Here is a 19158-nt window from a genome sequence, read left to right on the forward strand (position 1 = left end):
GTATGGAAGATGGAGATGAAAGGAAAGATGGGGATTTATTCTCATATATTTGGTAGTCCCCACTGGAAAAATGAGAGTGAAAATGAGATGTGGATGTGAAATTTAAACTGAATCAACTTCCCATATTCTTATTTCAACTACAACTTAGAAAAGATGCAGTATGGTTTCCTATGGTTTTGTTTGAAAAAGTTAACCTAAGGTGTACTCCCCGGTGAGTGGGGGACCTCAAGGTAGGGGTGGCAAAATCTGACCTGACCCGCCAACCCGCTTCTTAGCTGGGTTCGGGTTTGGTTTAAATGGGTTCGTGTCGTAAACGGGTCGACTTGCCTAACCCGTTTATTAAACGGGTTGGGTTCGCGTTAGGGGTATGCCAATCCGCCAACCCGTTTGACCCGTTTAATAAACGGGTTAAGCGGGTCAACCCGTTTACACGAACCCGTCAACCTGTTTATATTTAAAAATGGTTTTTTTGGATGATTAAATTCGCAACCCATTTGTAAACCAAACTGGTAATCGTGTCGACCCATTTTAAATATACATAACACTTTTAAATATTTAAAACCCATCATGCAAAGGTGACAAGACTTGAGAGCAATAACATTAAATGTGAGAGAGAAAAAGAGGTGAAAAGTTAATCATAGAGGTGACAAGACTTGAGAGCAATAACATTAAATGTTTTGATCTGAAGAAAAAAAGCGTTAATTTTTTTTAATATCAAATCATGCTAAAAGTACAACTCTTTTTTATTTCTTCTTACTTAAAATAATTTTTCCTTTTTATTTCCTGCTTGCAACATCTTTTAATGAAAAAATATAATCGTGTCAGGTCGACCTGTTAACTGTGTCAGGTCGGGTTACCCGTTTAATAAATGAGTCATGTTCGTGTTTGTCACATCCCACCCGTTTAATAAACGGGTCAGGTTCATGTTGAGGTGTTCTGACCCGCCAACCCCACACAATTGCCCCCCCTACCTCAAGGGCAATGTTGTCGGTATCCATTCAGATGTATCGGCCCATACAAATACTCAAGTGAATCGTCTTGTATGGATCAGAAAATAATAAAAAATATTACTGTCAATCGATACATGTTAAAAACATTAAAATATAGTATACAAAATAATTTTTAGTATTTTTCATTTATAGTATCGATTTTCTGCCGGTACGTTTCGTATCGTCCGGCCGATGAGCACCGACAAGCACCGATTCAGAGGCGAAGGAATTTACTTTCTTAACCAAAGCAGAAAGCAAGATCTCATTAGATGAACGTCTGATATATGTGATTTGACTTATTTTTGGTTTGTGGACGAGAATAGACTCCAATTCAAAGACTCTCTCTCTCTCCATTGACTGCATGAGTGAATCCTCTACATATGCTGATTTTGATCCACCACCAAACTCTACAGTCCGAGAATGGATTTTGGGGAGTGATAAAAACTGGGGGTGTTTGCATGGTTAGTTTTGGTTGCCTGCGAAACCATCACTTGATACAGGCCTCTTGAGGGAATCCCTCATCTCACAAAACCGACAAATTTTCTGTTTTTTTCATCTGAAAGTTGGTTTTGCTGAAGCGGAGAGAAGATGGCAACCAAAGTTGTTGATCTGCTGAGGGAAGATTTGCCATTGCATGAGGAGACTTTGTTGCTTCAAGCAGAGAGGAAGTTTGGATTGGTTATGGTTGATGTTGTCAATGGCTTCTGTACTCCTGGGGCTGGGAATCTGGTGGGTTAATCCTCTCTCTCGCTCTCTCGGCCTTTTCATATTGGTCTTTTTTTTTGGTGTTCGGTTTCTGTTTGTTGGAAGTTTAGGATTTTGTTGTTTGGTGGTATTTATGGTAGATGGCATGATTTTCTTGTTAGCGTTAAGTTCATCTGGTTGTGATTTGAATCTTTTCTGGCTTTTGGTGTTGGAGCTTTGTTTTATCTCTATTATTTCTGTTTCATTAAAAAAATCTCTGTTTTTTCTGTTAGCTGAAAATCGTGGTTTTGGCCCTTTGGGTGTCTTCGATGGTGAATAGAAGGTTGTGTTAAATTTTTTGTTTGATTGTAGTTTCTGATGCTGTTATTTTGGCATATTTTGGTTTTTGGCGTTTCAAAAATTGTCTGCTTTTCTCAATTTTCCGAAACTTGTTTTTTTTATTATATATTTTGGATGGTGAAAATGGACTTGTTTTAGCTTTGGTTCTTGGTTTTTAGTTGTTATTATTATTTTTATTATCTTCATCATTATTGTTGTTGTTGTTCTTCTTCTTCTTATTATTATTATTGACTATGATGGCGATACTAATTGTTGTTAAATATCGGGGCACGGTTTGGGGTTTGTTTTTGGGCATGTCTCATGATGAAAAGCATTTTGCTTTAAGATTTGGTCGTGGTTTTCTGTTTTAGTCTTTTGTCAGATTTAGATTTGTTATATATTGAGGTTTTATCTATATCTTTGTTCTCAGGCCCCACTGGAACCCAGTGATCAAATCTCTCACATGGTGGATGAATCTGTCAAGCTGGCTAGGATTTTCTGTGAGAGAAAATGGCCAATATTTGCTTTTCTTGATACCCATTATCCAGATAAGCCTGAGCCACCTTACCCTCCCCACTGTATCATTGGAACAGGAGAAGAAAAGCTGGTGCCTGGTATCCTCTACCACTCTACTAAAATTTCAGTCAATAATCGCTTTCGTTCAGAAAGTGATTGTTGCTTCGTGTTTGGTCTCTTTCTTTGTCATGCAGCGCTTTAGCTGAATTCTGATAGTTTGATTACTGGTGCTCAATTTGGTGAGTTTTAAAGTTCCAAAGGGCTTGATATCCATGGCAGAGCAGGAATTGCTTATTTCTATTTTTTGTTCAATTGTAGCTTTGGAATGGCTGGAAAACGACACAAACACAACAATTAAACGCAAAGATTGCATCAATGGTTTTGTAAGTTCAATGGAGCAAGATGGTTCCAATTCGTTCATTGATTGGGTGAAAAGCAGGGAGCTTCAAGCTGTATGTACTTTCTATGGAAGTATCCATTTTTTATTTGTTTGCCTTGTGATGAAGCCATAGAATCTTAGTTTTTACTTATTAAGTACAAATCAAATTTCTTCCTGTTGACTCATTTATAAAACCTGTTACTGAAACTGTGTATAGATTTTGGTGGTAGGAATATGTACAGATGTATGCGTCTTAGACTTTGTGGCTACCACCTTATCTGCCAGAAATCGTGGTTGGCTATCTCCATTGGAGGATGTTTTCGTTTATTCACAAGGATGTGCTACTTATGATCTCCCGGATCATGTTGCTCAAAATATTAAGGGAGCTATTCCTCATCCTCAGGTACTATTGTTGTTCTCATTTTTTTTCTACAAGGAAATTTCAAGATGGTAAGAGTGGGTAAACCATTTTAGTTGTGAAAGGACATGATCTATTGGCTGCTTAAAAGCAAGTAAACCTCAGGCTCAATCACACATTATTGGTTTATTTGCTTTGATTTAATGGAAAGATTCTGATATAGATTTTTCATTTTAAATAAGAAAATCTTGTTTCTAACTTCTATCTGACCTCTCAGATCATGTTCACATTACATTTTTATCCTAAAAGGGTTTGTATAAAAATTGATATCATTCTTTATTGTCATATTTCTCCTACACGAGTAGGTCCTTTCTCCTCACATGATGTGGAAATTGGTGCCTCCCTCTGTTTTTGCTTTTTGTTGATGAACATAAAATATAACAAAAGTTCAATTTGGATCCGGTGTTGAAATTCATCCGATTTCTACTTTTCTTGTGGATGAAAAGACAAAAATGTGGATTGCCATGGATTTTCTATGAGTTTTTAGACTTTCCAAAGAGGTACCCGGTGTACTAGTGGCTCAATATATGACCTCTTGCATTGGAATTGTTATCTTTAGGTAATTCTCTTTTGTTTAAAAATATTCAATCCCATTAACATTATGTATGCATATAGACATTTTTTGATTCGAGCTGTTTTTATGTAGAAGTATTTTGTATCATGAAATTTTGGTGCATTGGGGGCCAGCCATTAAATCCCATAATGTTACAAATTCATATAGACATGGTTGTTAAATTGTATCTCATATATATATATATTTATATATATATAGAGAGAGAGATACATATACATATATATTTCATATATATGTATATGTATCTATTTATTTATATATATATAAATATATATATTTTTCCTCTTGTAATACCCACTAAGGGTAAAATGATCTTTTCACCCATTCACGCATATTCACTTTTGAATATGTTTTTATTCTTTTTATTTCTTTTTATTTTTTTTTATTTATTTCTTTTTCTTTTTATTTTGTCTTATTAGGCAATGAGGGGCCCAACATATAGACGTTGGGCCCAACAACGCCTATATGGGAGCCCCTCCTTGGGTCCCCTCACTTGTATAAAATGGGGTCATCCCCCTTGAATTTGTTATCCTTTTTGTAAAGGTTCTCTCACTCTTCAATAAACTTATTCTTTATTTTTCATGCCTTTGTGCATGTGTATTCCTTTGTGAGTGTTTATCTTGCCTTTGTGCACATATTGGTCTATTGAGAATCTAGTGCCTTTGTGCACATAGCTTTAGTCTTAAAGATATTTTTACATGGTATGAAAGCTTGGTCTCTTGAAGAATAGCTTGTGTATTGTGTTATCACGGTGGTCGCCTCGAAAGTCGTGCCCATACTTTATTCTTGTGTTTTGGTGTGGAAAGCTCTTGCAATCTGCATTTAGTGAAGACACACTACATGAAGTAAGACTAAAGAAGACCCATCGTGCCTATACTCCTTTTAGCCTCTCATAAAAAGTTCCTCAATGGCAGAAAATGACTCACTTTTTTCTTGGTTTCAAACTCAATGGGTCAAACTATCATGTTTGGGCCGACAATATGGAGGCTCACATCAAGGGTAAGGGACTTTGGGGTTACATCTAAGGTACGATTCTGGAACCTGAGCCAAAAATCACTATAGTTGAAAAAAGGGAAAATAAAGGTTCTTCATGGAGAGGAGAGAGCAAAAGCATTTGAAGAATATAACAAAAAGCATGAAGAATGGGAGATGAAAAATTATAAAATTCTCTCATGGATTTTCTCTTCGGTTGAGACTAGAATCAATACAAATATTTTGAAATTTAAAAGGGTGTCTCAAGTTTGAGAATATCTTGAGAGGATGTATACCTCAAGAGATTTGTCCCACAAATATTATCTTCAAAAAGGTGCTTTGATCCTTGAAATGACTATTAGAGAATATGTTGCTAAATTGTCCTCTATTTGGGATGAGCCTGCTATGCTTGAACCAAAATGGAGTGGAGAAGCCATTGAGCTTCGACACAAACAATTGGAAAAAGATCATTTTTTTTTATTTTTTGAACGGGCTTAGACCCGAATTCGAACAAATAAGATATTCTCTCCTATCTTCTTTTACTTCTCCACCTCTTGAAGATGTTCTTACTAAGCTAAGTGGAGAAGAAACTCGTATGTGAATGAGTAAAACCAATCCAAGTGTTCTTGCTATGCCTTCAAATAAAGATGAAAAATGAAGGAGCCTATGCTCTTTCTAGACCGGGGAATAATTTGAAAACATACAAACCCCCTTATTTTAATAAATTCCAAAATCAAAATCAAGGAGCGAAAGAAAATGGTGGCCAAAATAGAAGGTACCAAAGAAAAGATTATAGCAAGATTATATGTTATTTTTGCAAAGAACTGGGACACATTAAACCGGTGTGTCCAAAATGGAAGAAGATGGTGGTCATGTCTGCAACATTTCAACCACATAAGGAGAAGGGTTCATCTACTTTCAACAATGAAGCTCTATCTCTAAATCAAATTATGGAAGCTCTTCAACCTCTTCTCCAGGGATCCATTTTCGAGGCCAGCCATGTCAACGTTCTCTCCTCCCAGTAAGACTTCTTGGCTTTTAATTTCAGGTGCATCCTTTCGTATTACTCCAAATATTTTTTCTCTTTCCGAATATACAAAAAATATATCTCCTTTTGTCTCAACCACGGATGGCGCTTCTTTTGAAATCAAAGGGATTGAAAATTTTGAAAATCAAGGATTTTTTATTCTCAAAATTAGATTTATACCAAAATTAAATTTAAATTTGCTTTCGGTCTCTCAACTCTCAGACCATTGGTGTGATATCAAATTCTCATCAAATATATAAAGGGATCTTTGAATAAGGGAGTATTTCTATCTTCATCCTCTGAATTAAATTTAATAGCTTTTACTGACTCTGATTGGGGAGGTGATCCAAATCATCATCTCTACCACTGGTTTTTGTGTGTTTTTAGGAGAATCATTAATTTCTTGGAGATGCAAGAAGCAACAAAAGGTATATTTATCATCTACTGAAGCCGAATACCGAGTTATCGCTACTACCATGAAGATTGTCTGGATTCACCAGCTACTGGAAGATATGGGGATTCATGTTTAAGGGCCCACAAAACTGTGTTGTGATAATAACAGCGTAATCTATATTGCCAAAAATCACACATTTCATGAGTGCACAAAGCATATTGAGATGAATTGCCACTATGTTAGAGAAAAATATCTGAAGAAAGTTATAGATCTTTTTCACATAACATCAGGATATCAATTGACATATTTCTTCACCAAGGCGCTTTGTTCTCTTAGATACAATTTTTTCCTTGGCAAACTCTCGGTCATTGCGCCCTAAGTTTGAGGGGGTATTAAATTGTATCTTATATATATATATATATCACAAACTTGGCTAGAGGGTCGACGCACCCACGTCGACACGCCTCGACACGGGTACGGCTTCGGACATGGGGCAGACTCGGTCAACAAGTGTCGGACTCGGTCAACAAGTGTCGGACTCTGTCAACGCACTTGGGCCGAGTCCATCCACTTTATAGACTCGGTCAACTTTGATCGAGTCTATAAAGATCCATATTTGAAATTCATTTTAGACTCGGGTCGGGTTCTGACCCGACCCAGATCCAAAATGTTATCGGCGTCGGGTCGAACCCTAAAGAGGGGCTTACGACAGCGAGAGGGGCTTATGACAAACCCCTCCCCTCCAGCCGTCCGACAATCCTCATCCCCTTCAGTCTCTCCGGCGACCCAAACCCTGGCGACCGTAGCCGTAGGTGACCCCAGCCACCCTCTCCCTCAGCCACCGGTCCTCTTAGTCTCAGGTATGCTCTCCTCCCTCTTTCGTTCTTCTTCCTCTTCGTCTGGCAGGGGGCTCCCCCTACCTCGTTCGTGTTTTTCAGCAGGGTGCTGCCCCCTGCGTCGGATCTGTGTTCCGGTCCCTGCCTGCGTCGTTCTTGTTTTTTTGGCAGGGGGCGAAGGCACCTGCCATAGTTTATTTTTTGGCAGGGGGATCCCCTGCCTTCGATCTATTTTTCGGCAGGGGGCTGCCCCCTACGTCAGATATGTGTTCCGGTAGGGGGCTCTGCCCCCTGCCTCAGTTTATTTTCTGGTAGGGGACGGAGCCCCCTGCCTCGTTCGTGTTTTTCGGTAGGGGGCGGAGGCCCCCTGCCATAGTTTATTTTCCGGCAGGGGGTTGCCCCCTATGTCGGATATGTGTTCTGGTAGGGGGCGGAGCCCCATGCCTCAGTTTATTTTTCGGCAGGGGTCTCCCTTGCCTCAGATCTGTGTTTGCTTTCCCTTTGCCGCAGCGGAATCGTGTCCCTACTCGGTGTTAAAAGCTCACCTGCAAGGTTCCTTGTGCATCTTGCCAGAGGACTTGCACATGTTTGTTTGCACGGCTGGTGCCTTTCGGGTCTCTGTGTTTGCTTTCCCTTTGCCACAGCGGAATCGTGTCCCTACTCGGTGCTAACAACTCAACTGCAAGGTTCCTTGTGCATCTTGCCAGATGGCTTGGACATGCGGTTTGGCAGGCCACACTGCAGCATGCGCTTCTTGATGCGCACAGTTGCGGCACAGAGCAGCAACGGCTGTGGCATGTGTTGCTCACTGTAACCACAATCAGTTTTTCGGCAGGGGCCGCCTCTGTTATTTTTTGTCGGGCACAGTGAGAGGGGTGGAGCTCTTGTTACTATTTTTTTGAAGTGTTTATGATGCAGAGCAGGACTGGGTCCGGTCTACACCGAGTAACCCAGGCAGGGAACCGGGTCTGCGCGAGGGGGTTGAAGATCAGACCCATGCAGCAGATCCGATCCAAATCGTGGTACCAAGGCGCAAGAGTGAGGCACCCCTGTGCAACTATGCCAAATGAGCCCGGACCCGGGCTTCTCAGATCCGGTTTCAACGCGGAGAGCTTCTCATATCTGACTTCAATGCATAGGCGACCCAGATCATGTTTTGGGTCCATTACTGGACCCGGGTCCACCTGTAGCCTTTAAAAAAATCCTCCTCTAGGGTTTTGTGCGGACGAAGTTGATTAAAAAAATTAAGCAACTGTCCCCTTTCAGTAGTTTTTTTCCTTTTGTCATTTTCTTTGATTCTTTTTTGGTTTTTGCATTTACTTTTCCATTACGTCCTTGCTTGTTTTGTTTTCTCTATTTGTTATTGCATTCAACTGTCAATTAAGTGGTTAATGAAATGAAGCAGTCAGCGTGTATTCCACAGTGACCTTTTATTCATATTATCAGTGTATCGCACGACTGGAGTAGTCGTGGTGCCCATTTATTTCACATCGAAGCGCCTCGTTGCCAACCGTATCTATGGAGTCACTCGTATCGTGACCCTCCACGTTGTATCTAAAGATCAACGTGATTCCTTCCACTTCTTCAGTTTATTAACTTTATTTACGTAGTTTCTTTTCAGTTTTCACTTTTCAGATATAATGGCGAGTTCTAGTGGCAATGTCAATACAGTTGGTTTAAGTTCTAACCCTGAATTAGAAATTTCTCAACCACTTTGGAGGCTTGTGACAAAAGGGATAAAAGCTAGTGGTGGTGGTGGGAATATGCAGTTTCATTGTAATCTATGTAAGACTGCTTTCACGGGTTCTTATACGTGTGTGAAAAAACATCTTTTGCATATTCGTGATCAAGAAATTAGGGTATATTCTAGGGTTGACAAAGACTTGTTAAAGCAATTAAAGAAAGAACAAGAAGAAGCTGAAAAGAAGAAAATTGCAGAGATGAGAAGCGATTCGATTAATTTGCCTTTTCCTATTGCTAGTGATGTACAAGAAGAGCTTTTGAAGAAAAGAAAGATGAAAAGCAATAAAACAATACAAGCGTCATTCAAAAACATGGCAAGAGCAGAAATTGATAAAAAGATCGGTCGATTCTTTTACTCAAGCTCAATTCCTTTTAATGTAACTAGAAGACCATACTGGAAAGATATTATTACATCTTTGGCTAATTGTAATTTGAGTGGTTATGTGCCTCCTAGTTCAGAAAAACTAAGAACAATCGTTCTTGCAGAGGAAAAAAATAGAATTGAAGACTTGTTAGCGACAAAAATTTTTGCATGGAAACGACATGGAGTGTCTATTGTTTCTGATGGGTGGACTGATATACAAAGGCGGCCACTGATAAACTTCATTGCTTACTCACTTAATGAGTCAATCTTTTTGAAGACTATTCACACATTTGGGGAGTATAAAGATGTTGAATATTTAAAGAGATTATTTGTCGAAGTGATAAAAGAAGTAAATGAAGAAAGTGTGGTACAAATCATTACTGACAATGCTCTAGTTTGCAGTCGTGCAAGAATAAATTTGGCAAGTGAAGATACATATCCACATATTTTTTGGACTCCTTGTGCAACACAGTTTAAATTTGACACTTAAGAGTATATGCAATTCATTAAAAGATGATGCACATGCACGTGAAATGTGTTTATGGATTGAGGAAATAGAGCATGATGTTCAAAATATTAGAAATTTTGTTGTAAACCATCATCATGCCCTTTCTATATTTAATAGGCATTCTGATCTCAAGTTACTGAAAGTTGCTGAAACTTGTTTTGCTTCTCTCATTGTTATGATGAAAAAAATTAAACAACTCAAGAATGCATTGATGATGATGGTGGCTGATCAAGATTGAGATTTTTATCATACTGAAGATGATGTTAAGACTCAAGCTATGTCACATGGGTGCGGGTGTGGGGCAGGTGCGGGGATGCAACACTTCCAAAAAACTCGGGTGCGGGGGTGCGACAGAGGAAAAAATGTAAAAAAAAAAAATTTATATATATATATATATAATTTTGAAGTTTTAACAATTTAACATTTAACAATTAACATTGTCATAATATCATTCATCATGCATGCAATATATCAACCTAAATATCAAATTATCAATCAAATAAGTAAAGCAATTACATAAATCAACCTAAATATCAGTCAAATAAGTAAAACATAAAAGAACTAGATTATATACCAAAGTATATCCTGATGAAGTAATGGATGTTAATAATTTTCTTCATCATCATCAAATGCATCATTAGAAGGAATATTGGGCTCAGCTAAATCTATGTTTGTTATGTTGAAATCATGCTCTCCCTCGAAGTCACACTCTTCTGGGTTTACATCCCAAAATTTGGATGTTCCTTGTTTGCATTACAAACCCAATTTGAAAATGCTAAATACAATACAAGTATATTTAAATGAAAAACTAAGAAATAATCAAATAACTAAGAGAGCAAATTAGTACCTGTATTCATCATTGGTTCGCGAAAGTAATCGAAGATTTGAATGAACATATACTAAATCCTCTACACGCTTGCTGGTGAGTTTGTTTCTCTTCATGTTGCGGATTTGAGAATATGTTCTTCAATTTCTTTCACAACAAGATGCACTAGCAGGCTGCGATAGCAATCTTAATGCAAGACGTTGGAGAAGAGGTGTTTCTGATCCAAATGTTGACCACCATGTGATATGATCTATATTATTTTCTTCTCTCGCGAATAATGTCGGTCCATATAACCTCGAAAATGAAAATTTTTCAAACTCTTGTGTGACTTGATGTAGAAGATATCCTTCTGGAAAAAGTCTTGTCATACACATATTTCTATGTCTTGATAGCTCTGGGTCTAAATTTGGAGAGACACGACCAATACCACCAGCCTGCCACTTATTTGCATAATATTTTGGATTAAGAGAATGTGCCATGCAATGCAAAGGAGTGTTGCTATTATCTCATCTTCTGACTAAAATTGAATGAATATGATTAAAAAAATCTGAATCATCCAATGCATGATTTTTTTCTTCATGCTTGAAAACTATAGCTTGTATTTTTTCAATCATATTATCCCACATTTCATAAACTCTGTGAAACATGGGCTCATCCTTATCAACTTCTCTTAACATTTCTCAAATAGGTTGCGTAAATTGAATGAAGTATACCACTTTGTCCCAAAACTCATCATTAAGAATGAATTTTTTAATTTCTTGAGCCTTGATATCATCATCAGCACGATAGAATGTCCAATTTTCATTAGTCACCATGTTAATCAAAGCATTCTTCACTCTTTTAATCCTCTTCACCATTACAATGATGGACGCAAAACGTGTTTCAACGACCTTCAACAATTTCAAGTCAGAATGCCTATTAAATATAGCATTAGATGATGGTGGTTAACAACAAAATTCCTAATGCTTTTGACATTTCTTTATAAATCTTCAATACATGAACATAAAGTATATGCTTGTAAATTTTCTTCTTCTTTGGGGTTGCAAATGCTCTTTAGGGCTAGATTTAAGTTGTGTGTTACACAGGGAGTCCAAAAAATATGAGGGTACTCACTCTCCAAACTCAATGTTGCACTTTTACAAACTGGAGCATTGTCTATAATGATTTGTAGCACTTTCTGATCACCCACTTCCTTTATCACTTCTATAAACAATCCCTTCAAATACTCTACATTTTTATATTCCCCAGATGCATCAACTGCTTTCAAGAATATTAAGCCACTAAGCGAACGAGCAATGAAATTGATCAATGGACGCCTTTGAATATTTGTCCGTCCATCAGACACAATAGAAACTCTATTTTGCTCCCATGAATATTTTTTAATCTCCAGCAACATCTTCACATTTGCCCTCTCTTCTGCAAGAAGTGTGGTTTGTATTTTTTCTGAACTTGGAGGCACATAACCACTCAAATTATAATTTGCCAAGGATGTTACTAAATCCTTCCAATAAGGATTTCTAGCTGCATTAAATGGGAGTGAACCAAAATAAAAATACCTCGCAACTTTTCTATCCAATTCTTCTCTTCTATATGTATTGAATGATGCTTGTATCGTTCCTCTACTTCCTATATTGATTTTTTTTCAGCATCTTCTTGGTGGCTTGCAAATGACACACTAACTGCACAAGAATCGGCCATTGCCTTTCTCTTCTCATATTTTTCTTGTATTTTCTTGTATTGTCTTCGCATTGCCTCATCAACTTTTCTGCAAGCTGAAATGCCATGTCCTGATATCTTCAACAAATGAGCCATCACTCTTGTGTAAGACCCAACAAAATCTTTTTTGCAGAGCTTGCATCGAAATCTCTTGTTTTCACCACCTCCTCCAGTTTTTGCAAGTTTATCTACATGTACCCATAGTGGCCCCACATCATCAATTTCACTACAACTATCAGCAAAACTAGCAGCAGAACTCACATGTTGGGATGAGGATGACGCAAGTCTTTTCCCTTTATCCGTCATTTTTATCATGAAAACACAAAAAAATACATTCAAAATTTTAAATCAATTATACAGATTGACATTATCTTGATATAAAATCACCAAGGAGGGGGGATCTGCCCCTCCCCTGCCAAAAACAGGGAGTAGGGACGGGGGCTCGACCCCCTCCCCTGCTGAAAACAGAGGGAGCAAGGGGGGCTCAGCCCCTCCCCTGCCGACCCAACAAGAGAGTGAGGGGGGGGGGGGGGGGGCTCGGCCCCTCCCCTGAAATCAAAAGGAGTAGGGTGGGGGGCTCAGCCCCTTCCCTGCCGAAAATAGGGAGGGGCTCAGCCCCTCCCCTGTCGAAAACAAAGGGAGCAGGGGGGGCTCAACCCCTCCACTGTAGACCCAACAAGAGAGCGAGAGGGGGGGGGGGGGAGCTCGGCCCCTCCCCTGCCGACCCAACAAGAGAGCGAGAGGGGGGCTCGGCCCCTCCCCTGCCGAAATCAGAGGGAGCAGGGTGGGCTCGACACCTCCCCTTCTGAAATAAGAGGGAGCAGGGGGGGCTCGGCCCCTCCCCTGCCGAACCACCTTTAGAGCAAGAGGGCGCATGGGGGCTCACCCCCTCCCCTACCGACCCAACAAGAGAAAGAGAGGACGCAGGGAGGGCTTGGCCCCTCCCCTGCCGACACAAGCAGAGAGCGAGGGAGAGGAGAGGAGTGATTTGGGCAAAAAAATTTTTTGCCCTAATCACTCCTTTTCATCAGTTTTTTTTAACGTTCGAAATATGGACGAAAACGACCCTGGGTGTGTTGACCACACCCAGGGTCGTGTTGACTGCACCCGGTGCCTCACCCGCATCGCGTCGACGCGGGTGGCACACCTGCTTTGCCGAGTCCCTGTTACTTAGGGCTCAAGCTATCAAAAATGCATATGTGATGATTTTTGGTGGGATAAAATTACATATTTTGTTGAATTTACAGAGCCTATTTGGGAAATGTTGAGAAAAATTGATAGAGATGTACCTATGTTTCATAGAATTTATGAAATGTGGGACAATATGATTGAAAAAGTTCAAAGTATCATTTTTAAACATGAGAAGAAAGATGTTGCACTTGATGATTCAGAATTTTACAATCATATACATTCAGTTTTAGTGAGAAGATGGGATAAAATCAATACACCTTTGTATTGCATGACACACTCTCTCAATCCAAAATATTATGCAAAAAAATGGTTGACAGCAAGTGTTGGTCGTGTTTCTCCAAATGAAGATCCTAAGATATCAAGGAATAAAATGATATGTTTGGGAAAAGCTTTTTAATAATCCTCACATGTTTAAGGTTGTAAATAGTGAGTTTGGAAAGTTCTCTACTGGGATATTTGATTCTTTAACAACACTCGTGGCAAGGGACGAGGAAGATCTCCTTAATTGGTGGGCAACATATGGATCAAAGACACCAAATTTGCAACGTCTTGCAATGAAGTTGTTATCCCAACCTGCTACATCATCGTGTTGTGAAAGAAATTAAAGTACATATGCTCAAATTTGCAACATTAAAAGAAACAAACTCACTAGTAAAAGAGCAGAGAATTTGGTTTATGTTCACTCTAATTTACGATTAATTTTTCGCCGCACCAAAGATGAGTATAAATACTTTTTTTCTTTTGTATTCAAAGTTCGTATTTAAATATTTGTATTCAAAGTTTGAAGTTAGATACTAAGTTAGTCATTTTTTGATGCAGTTGTGGACCATCCAAGTATTGGGATGTAAATCTAGAAGATTTTGAGTTGGGGGGAGAACATGATTTGCATACTCTCAACATGGACTACCTCGATCCTGTTCTTCCCTCTAATTCGGACGATGAGGCAGATTTATGATAAGTTTTGTTGTTTATCGCACTCACAAGCTTCTTTATGTGTTATATTTTGGTAAGTTTGTGTCGTTAAGAATTACTTTTTTATTTTTGCTTTAAAATTTACAATCTTATTATTAATTTATTGTTATATATATAATTATTTATATATAGCCGAGTCCCCATGTCCAAAATTTTTGAAATTGCACCGCACCCGTGTCACACCCATACCCGCACCCATGTGACATATATATATATATATATATATATATATATATATATACTTCTCCTCTTGTAATACCCACTAGGGATTAAATGGTCTTTTCACCCATTCACGCATATTCACTTTTGAATATGTTTTTATTCTTTATTCTTTTTATTTTGTCTTATTAGGCAATGAATGCCTACATGGGAGCCCCTCCTTGGGTCCCCTCACTTGTATAAATATGGGGTCATCCCCCTTGTATTTGTTATCCTTTTTGTAAAGGTTCTCTCACTCATCAATAAACTTATTCTTTATTTTTCATGCCTTTGTGCACATACTGGTCTATTGAGAATCTAGTGCCTTTGTGCACATAGCTTTAGTCTTAAAGATATTTTTACAATGGTTTGGGTCGAGTTTTTTTCACCTAAATTACTGATTCTTGTGTCATGAAATTTGGTGTATTGTGGGCCTTTGATTTTTAATTGTTAGAATCTGTCTGAATAAATATTATCAAAATCAGTTTTTGAATCAAATTGATTTTCCAGGAAAAAGCCGAATCAGTTTGAATTGGTATTATTACAAAAACAAGTTTCTTAAAAAATTTAAAAATCATAAAATTTATACAGATTCTGCCGATTCAGCTGAATTGGCCAATTCTATAGGGGGTATGAATCGGCCCCTGCATCGAATTGAAAAAGGGCCGATTTTGATTTGATTTTGATGACATTGGTCTCAATATAAAACAATACTTGTTTTTTTACTAAATAAAAATAGAGGCAACATTGGTAGGGTCCGATCCATGAAGCTCTCAACAGATTATTAGAAAATCAATGGGGTTTACTAGATTGAATGGAACTACTATTAGTACTAGATATAAATGAAGGGTCCATTGATGACTCCCACGTAGGATGGCAGAGAATGATAGACAAAAGAGAACAGTTCTTTGAGTCTTGTGAGAATATTGAATTGACTTCAATGATCTAATCATCTTGTCTGTTATCACCGCCAGCTTCTTGGTCTCCTGTACTAATGCCTGACGACCATCATTTCTTCAATGCCTCTGTGTACAGGAAATGTCCAGGGAAGAAGCCTAGAAACATGTCATTAGTGTAATCCTTATGTATCTTCACAGCAGACTCACAGCTTGGAGTTTTGAAACCATAAACGGGAAATGAAATATCAATCCTACTACCAAGAGCATGCTCGTAGGGAGAAATCGAGATGCTAAACCTGTTTCACTTTTATCTGTTGACCAAAAACTTTGCTCATCCCATAACTTCTACTGGATTTCTGTTTGCAGCCGCTATTTCTTTGTGTTCTGTTTTCAACTCGTGTCCAGCATGGATATATTTTTAAAATAAAAACCTTCTTGTTAGAAGTCCATGAAGGCCGGTGCATCCATCTTTTGTTGGTACCAACAAAAAATACCCCATTAAATCACACATTTGTTCTATCAGATTCCATGGAGTATATCTGAAAACATTACTTACATTGAGTGACACATATCACAGTGAACCACATTCCATTGCAATGGGATCAATCCCAGTCTTTTCTCTTTTGGGGCATGGCATAGCCCTTGGCTACTCTTTTCTGGGCACTGAACCTATAATTTAACAGTCCCCAAAATGCAACACCAACCTCATTGTCACCCATATATTGTCAAACCTTGTCAAACACCATACATAAAGAGAGTCATTTGTTTTTTTTTTGACCGAAGGACAGGAGATGTGTGAAAGAAAAAAGGACCAGAACCTGATGGTAGGAGCACCAAAAATGGCCAGTCATGCTGGAGTTGAGAATTATTCCCAGTATCAACTGAATTCGTTCTATTAGTAATTTCGTTGAAATATTTTCTGCATCATTGATTAATAGGTTCACACTTTTAGAAATGCAAAATAGCTCCCTGTTTATCATAACTTACATTTATCTTCATTTTTCTTTATTACTTTTTTTTCAAATTTATGATCCAGACATTTCATGACATTGTAACACATAATCTATTTGACATCATGATGGACTGGGCCTGTTTGGTGGTTAATTATCTTCTGGAATCCATCAATTCATTGTCAATTGTGTGCTCTGGAACAACTTTATGTTATAAATTAACATTTAGATGTGCAATACTTATTGTTAACATAATTATGTTTTAATATTGACCTTGAACTTAATAGATAACATCATGTTGATGGTTACTAATCTTCTGGAATGCCAAAATTGAATGTTAATTGTGAGCTCTGGAACAACTTTATGTTTTGAATTAACTTTAAAATGTGTATTAATTATGATTTGCACAATTATGTTTTAATGTTGACATTGAACTTTACATGACTATAGTTGCTACTAGGGGATCTGACATGTAAGACTTTGTATTTCCTATATTTTGACATGTCTATGGTAAACTCCTCTTACTGGATACCTGTATCAAAGAGTTAACGCCGGGCTATCTGAAAATCTGAGTTTATCAGAATGTTGGTCTGAAATTCAAGCTAGCTTTTTATGATTATTGTTCACTTTGATGTAGATTTTTTTTAATGAATTTGTTTGGGGGATTAAACTTGGCTGTAGATTGAAATATGAGCATCTCTTTTCTTTGTAGGAAATCATGCATCATGTGGGCCTCTATTTAGCCCAAGGAAGGGGTGCAAGAATCGTGCAGCAATTATTCACCCAATCGGTTTCACCAACTAGTGGCTGATGGATGGTGCTGATGAGCCTAGACTGTGTAGTGGAAATGTTACAAATTTGTCTCCCAAATGAGGACAAGTGGGTATTTCCTTTTCATAATTTATTGTTTATTTGGTTTCAAATTATTGGAACATAGCCTTGAAAAATGATTCAGAAAACGGGCCTTGATAAAAGTCTGCTGCCACCTCTAGGTTTGTGAAAACTGCTAAACTTCCTTGTGATACCTGGTTGCTCTTGTTCAGAGATGAGATCGTGTATAAAGATGATGATAAAACTTACAGTAAGAAGCTCCAAAATCCATACAGACTGAACGAACACTTGCTTGATTGCACTGTATGGTTCTACATAAATATGATTTTGGATCCAGCAAAAAAGTTTAAATGGAATCGAATCGGCCTGAATATGCTGCATTGATCAAATGGATTCCTCTTCATATTTCATTGAAGTTATTGTTGCATTTTAGAATTGGATTGAAGTCATCATTTACTTTGTTTCTGTGTTTCCTTTTTCAAGATGTTTTTACTGTTTTCTTATCTTTTAATTTTAATTTTTTTTAATAGAGCGGTTCTGATAGGTTGATTTTCTTTTTGTTTTCGAAAACGACTACTCTGCCCAGAGGATCAGGGGGCTATGAATCCTGTCTACTGCTCTCATAACAAGAACCAGCTGAACCTCTGTCTACGCCCAGGGATCAGGTGCAATATGATTGCACCAAAAAATGTGCTGGCCCGTCTGTTTAAATGACACTTGTCTGCGACCTTCATTTTGAGCATATCCTGCACATCAGCTGCAACGTGATTGCACACTTTTAGCGTGCTGCTGCACCTGATTAGCCACCTTCTGAACTTAGCCTGTCAGCTATGGAGCCAATAGTAGATGGTGGGTGATCAGGTACAGAAGCACACTACACTGTAAGTGGTTGATTTTTTTTTTTTTTTGAAAAGCAAGCTGGGGTTAGGCAGATCGCTACCAAATTTCTCTTAAGCCCCATGTGGCAGAGGGATTCGAACCTGGGCCTTCAGCTTGGCACAGGACCCCGCTTACTACATGGGATTCCACCTCGGTGGTGAAAGTGGTAGATGTTGGTAAAGAGGACTATACCCAAATCGGTGAAAATGATAATCAAGATTGGATGGATATCTTGATGATGGAGAAACCTATGCTGCTAAAACACGTGAGTTTTTTTTTTCTTTTGATGAAGTAAACGTGATTTTATTTAAGCAAAATAAAGAAAAAACTCAGGGCGATGAGGTATCGACCCCCAGCCTTACAAGAAGAGCAGAGCAAGAGGCTAAAACATATTTTAGGGTGGACTCGTTACTTCACAGCCTAAATGAGAGTAGAAGCAGTTTGATCCATTTCTCATGATCAAGGTAAAACAAGAAGAAAATGAGAGCCCTCGTACTTGGAGGTACTTGAAGTGCATAAGGCAAAATAAGAATGCAAGCAATTCCTTACAGTTCAATGTTTCCTTATACACCTTAAATACCTCTAAGTATGGTTCCCCTGTTAGGTAAATTCGCGTGGGTTTACCGACACGGCGACACTCAAGCCCTTACAGAATCCACCAATTAAAGGCACCCACACACCCAATGTGAGTCGAACCTGGGACGAAAGGGTAAGCACCTTCTCGCTGCGTCAGTGCTCGAGGCAGTTGTCATTTACAGCAAGGCTTAAGCCACATGGAAAACTATTCATGATGGGTGGGAGGAGGGTCGGAGAACTTGTGGAGCTTTACGCTATGGACATTGACTCGTATCCCCGTCCGATGTGACACCTCTCAGCCTGTATCATGACGTCCAAACTATAGCAAGTCGTTTTCCCAAAGTTCAAGTAAAAAAAAAAACTAAAAATTTACAAAG

At 38.4% G+C, this 19158-nt stretch overlaps 1 protein-coding gene across 1 annotated transcript; it reads left to right on the plus strand.

Annotated features, from left to right (window-relative positions):
* The first annotated feature begins 1577 nt into the window (after window positions 1-1577).
* LOC149838726 (nicotinamidase 1-like) lies at window positions 1578-17661 on the plus strand. The gene is made up of 5 exons (XM_090007773.1): window positions 1578-1718; window positions 2443-2626; window positions 2847-2980; window positions 3125-3310; window positions 17208-17661. Exons 1-5 carry the CDS (start codon window positions 1578-1580, stop codon window positions 17304-17306), a joined length of 744 nt encoding a protein of 247 aa, XP_089863899.1. The 3' UTR covers window positions 17307-17661.
* Window positions 17662-19158: the final 1497 nt, after the last annotated feature.

The sequence above is a fragment of the Nuphar pumila genome, chromosome 5, assembly GCF_984573655.1.
Source record: "Nuphar pumila chromosome 5, dmNupPumi1.hap1.1, whole genome shotgun sequence".
In the NCBI taxonomy this organism is placed as follows: Eukaryota; Viridiplantae; Streptophyta; class Magnoliopsida; order Nymphaeales; family Nymphaeaceae; genus Nuphar; species Nuphar pumila.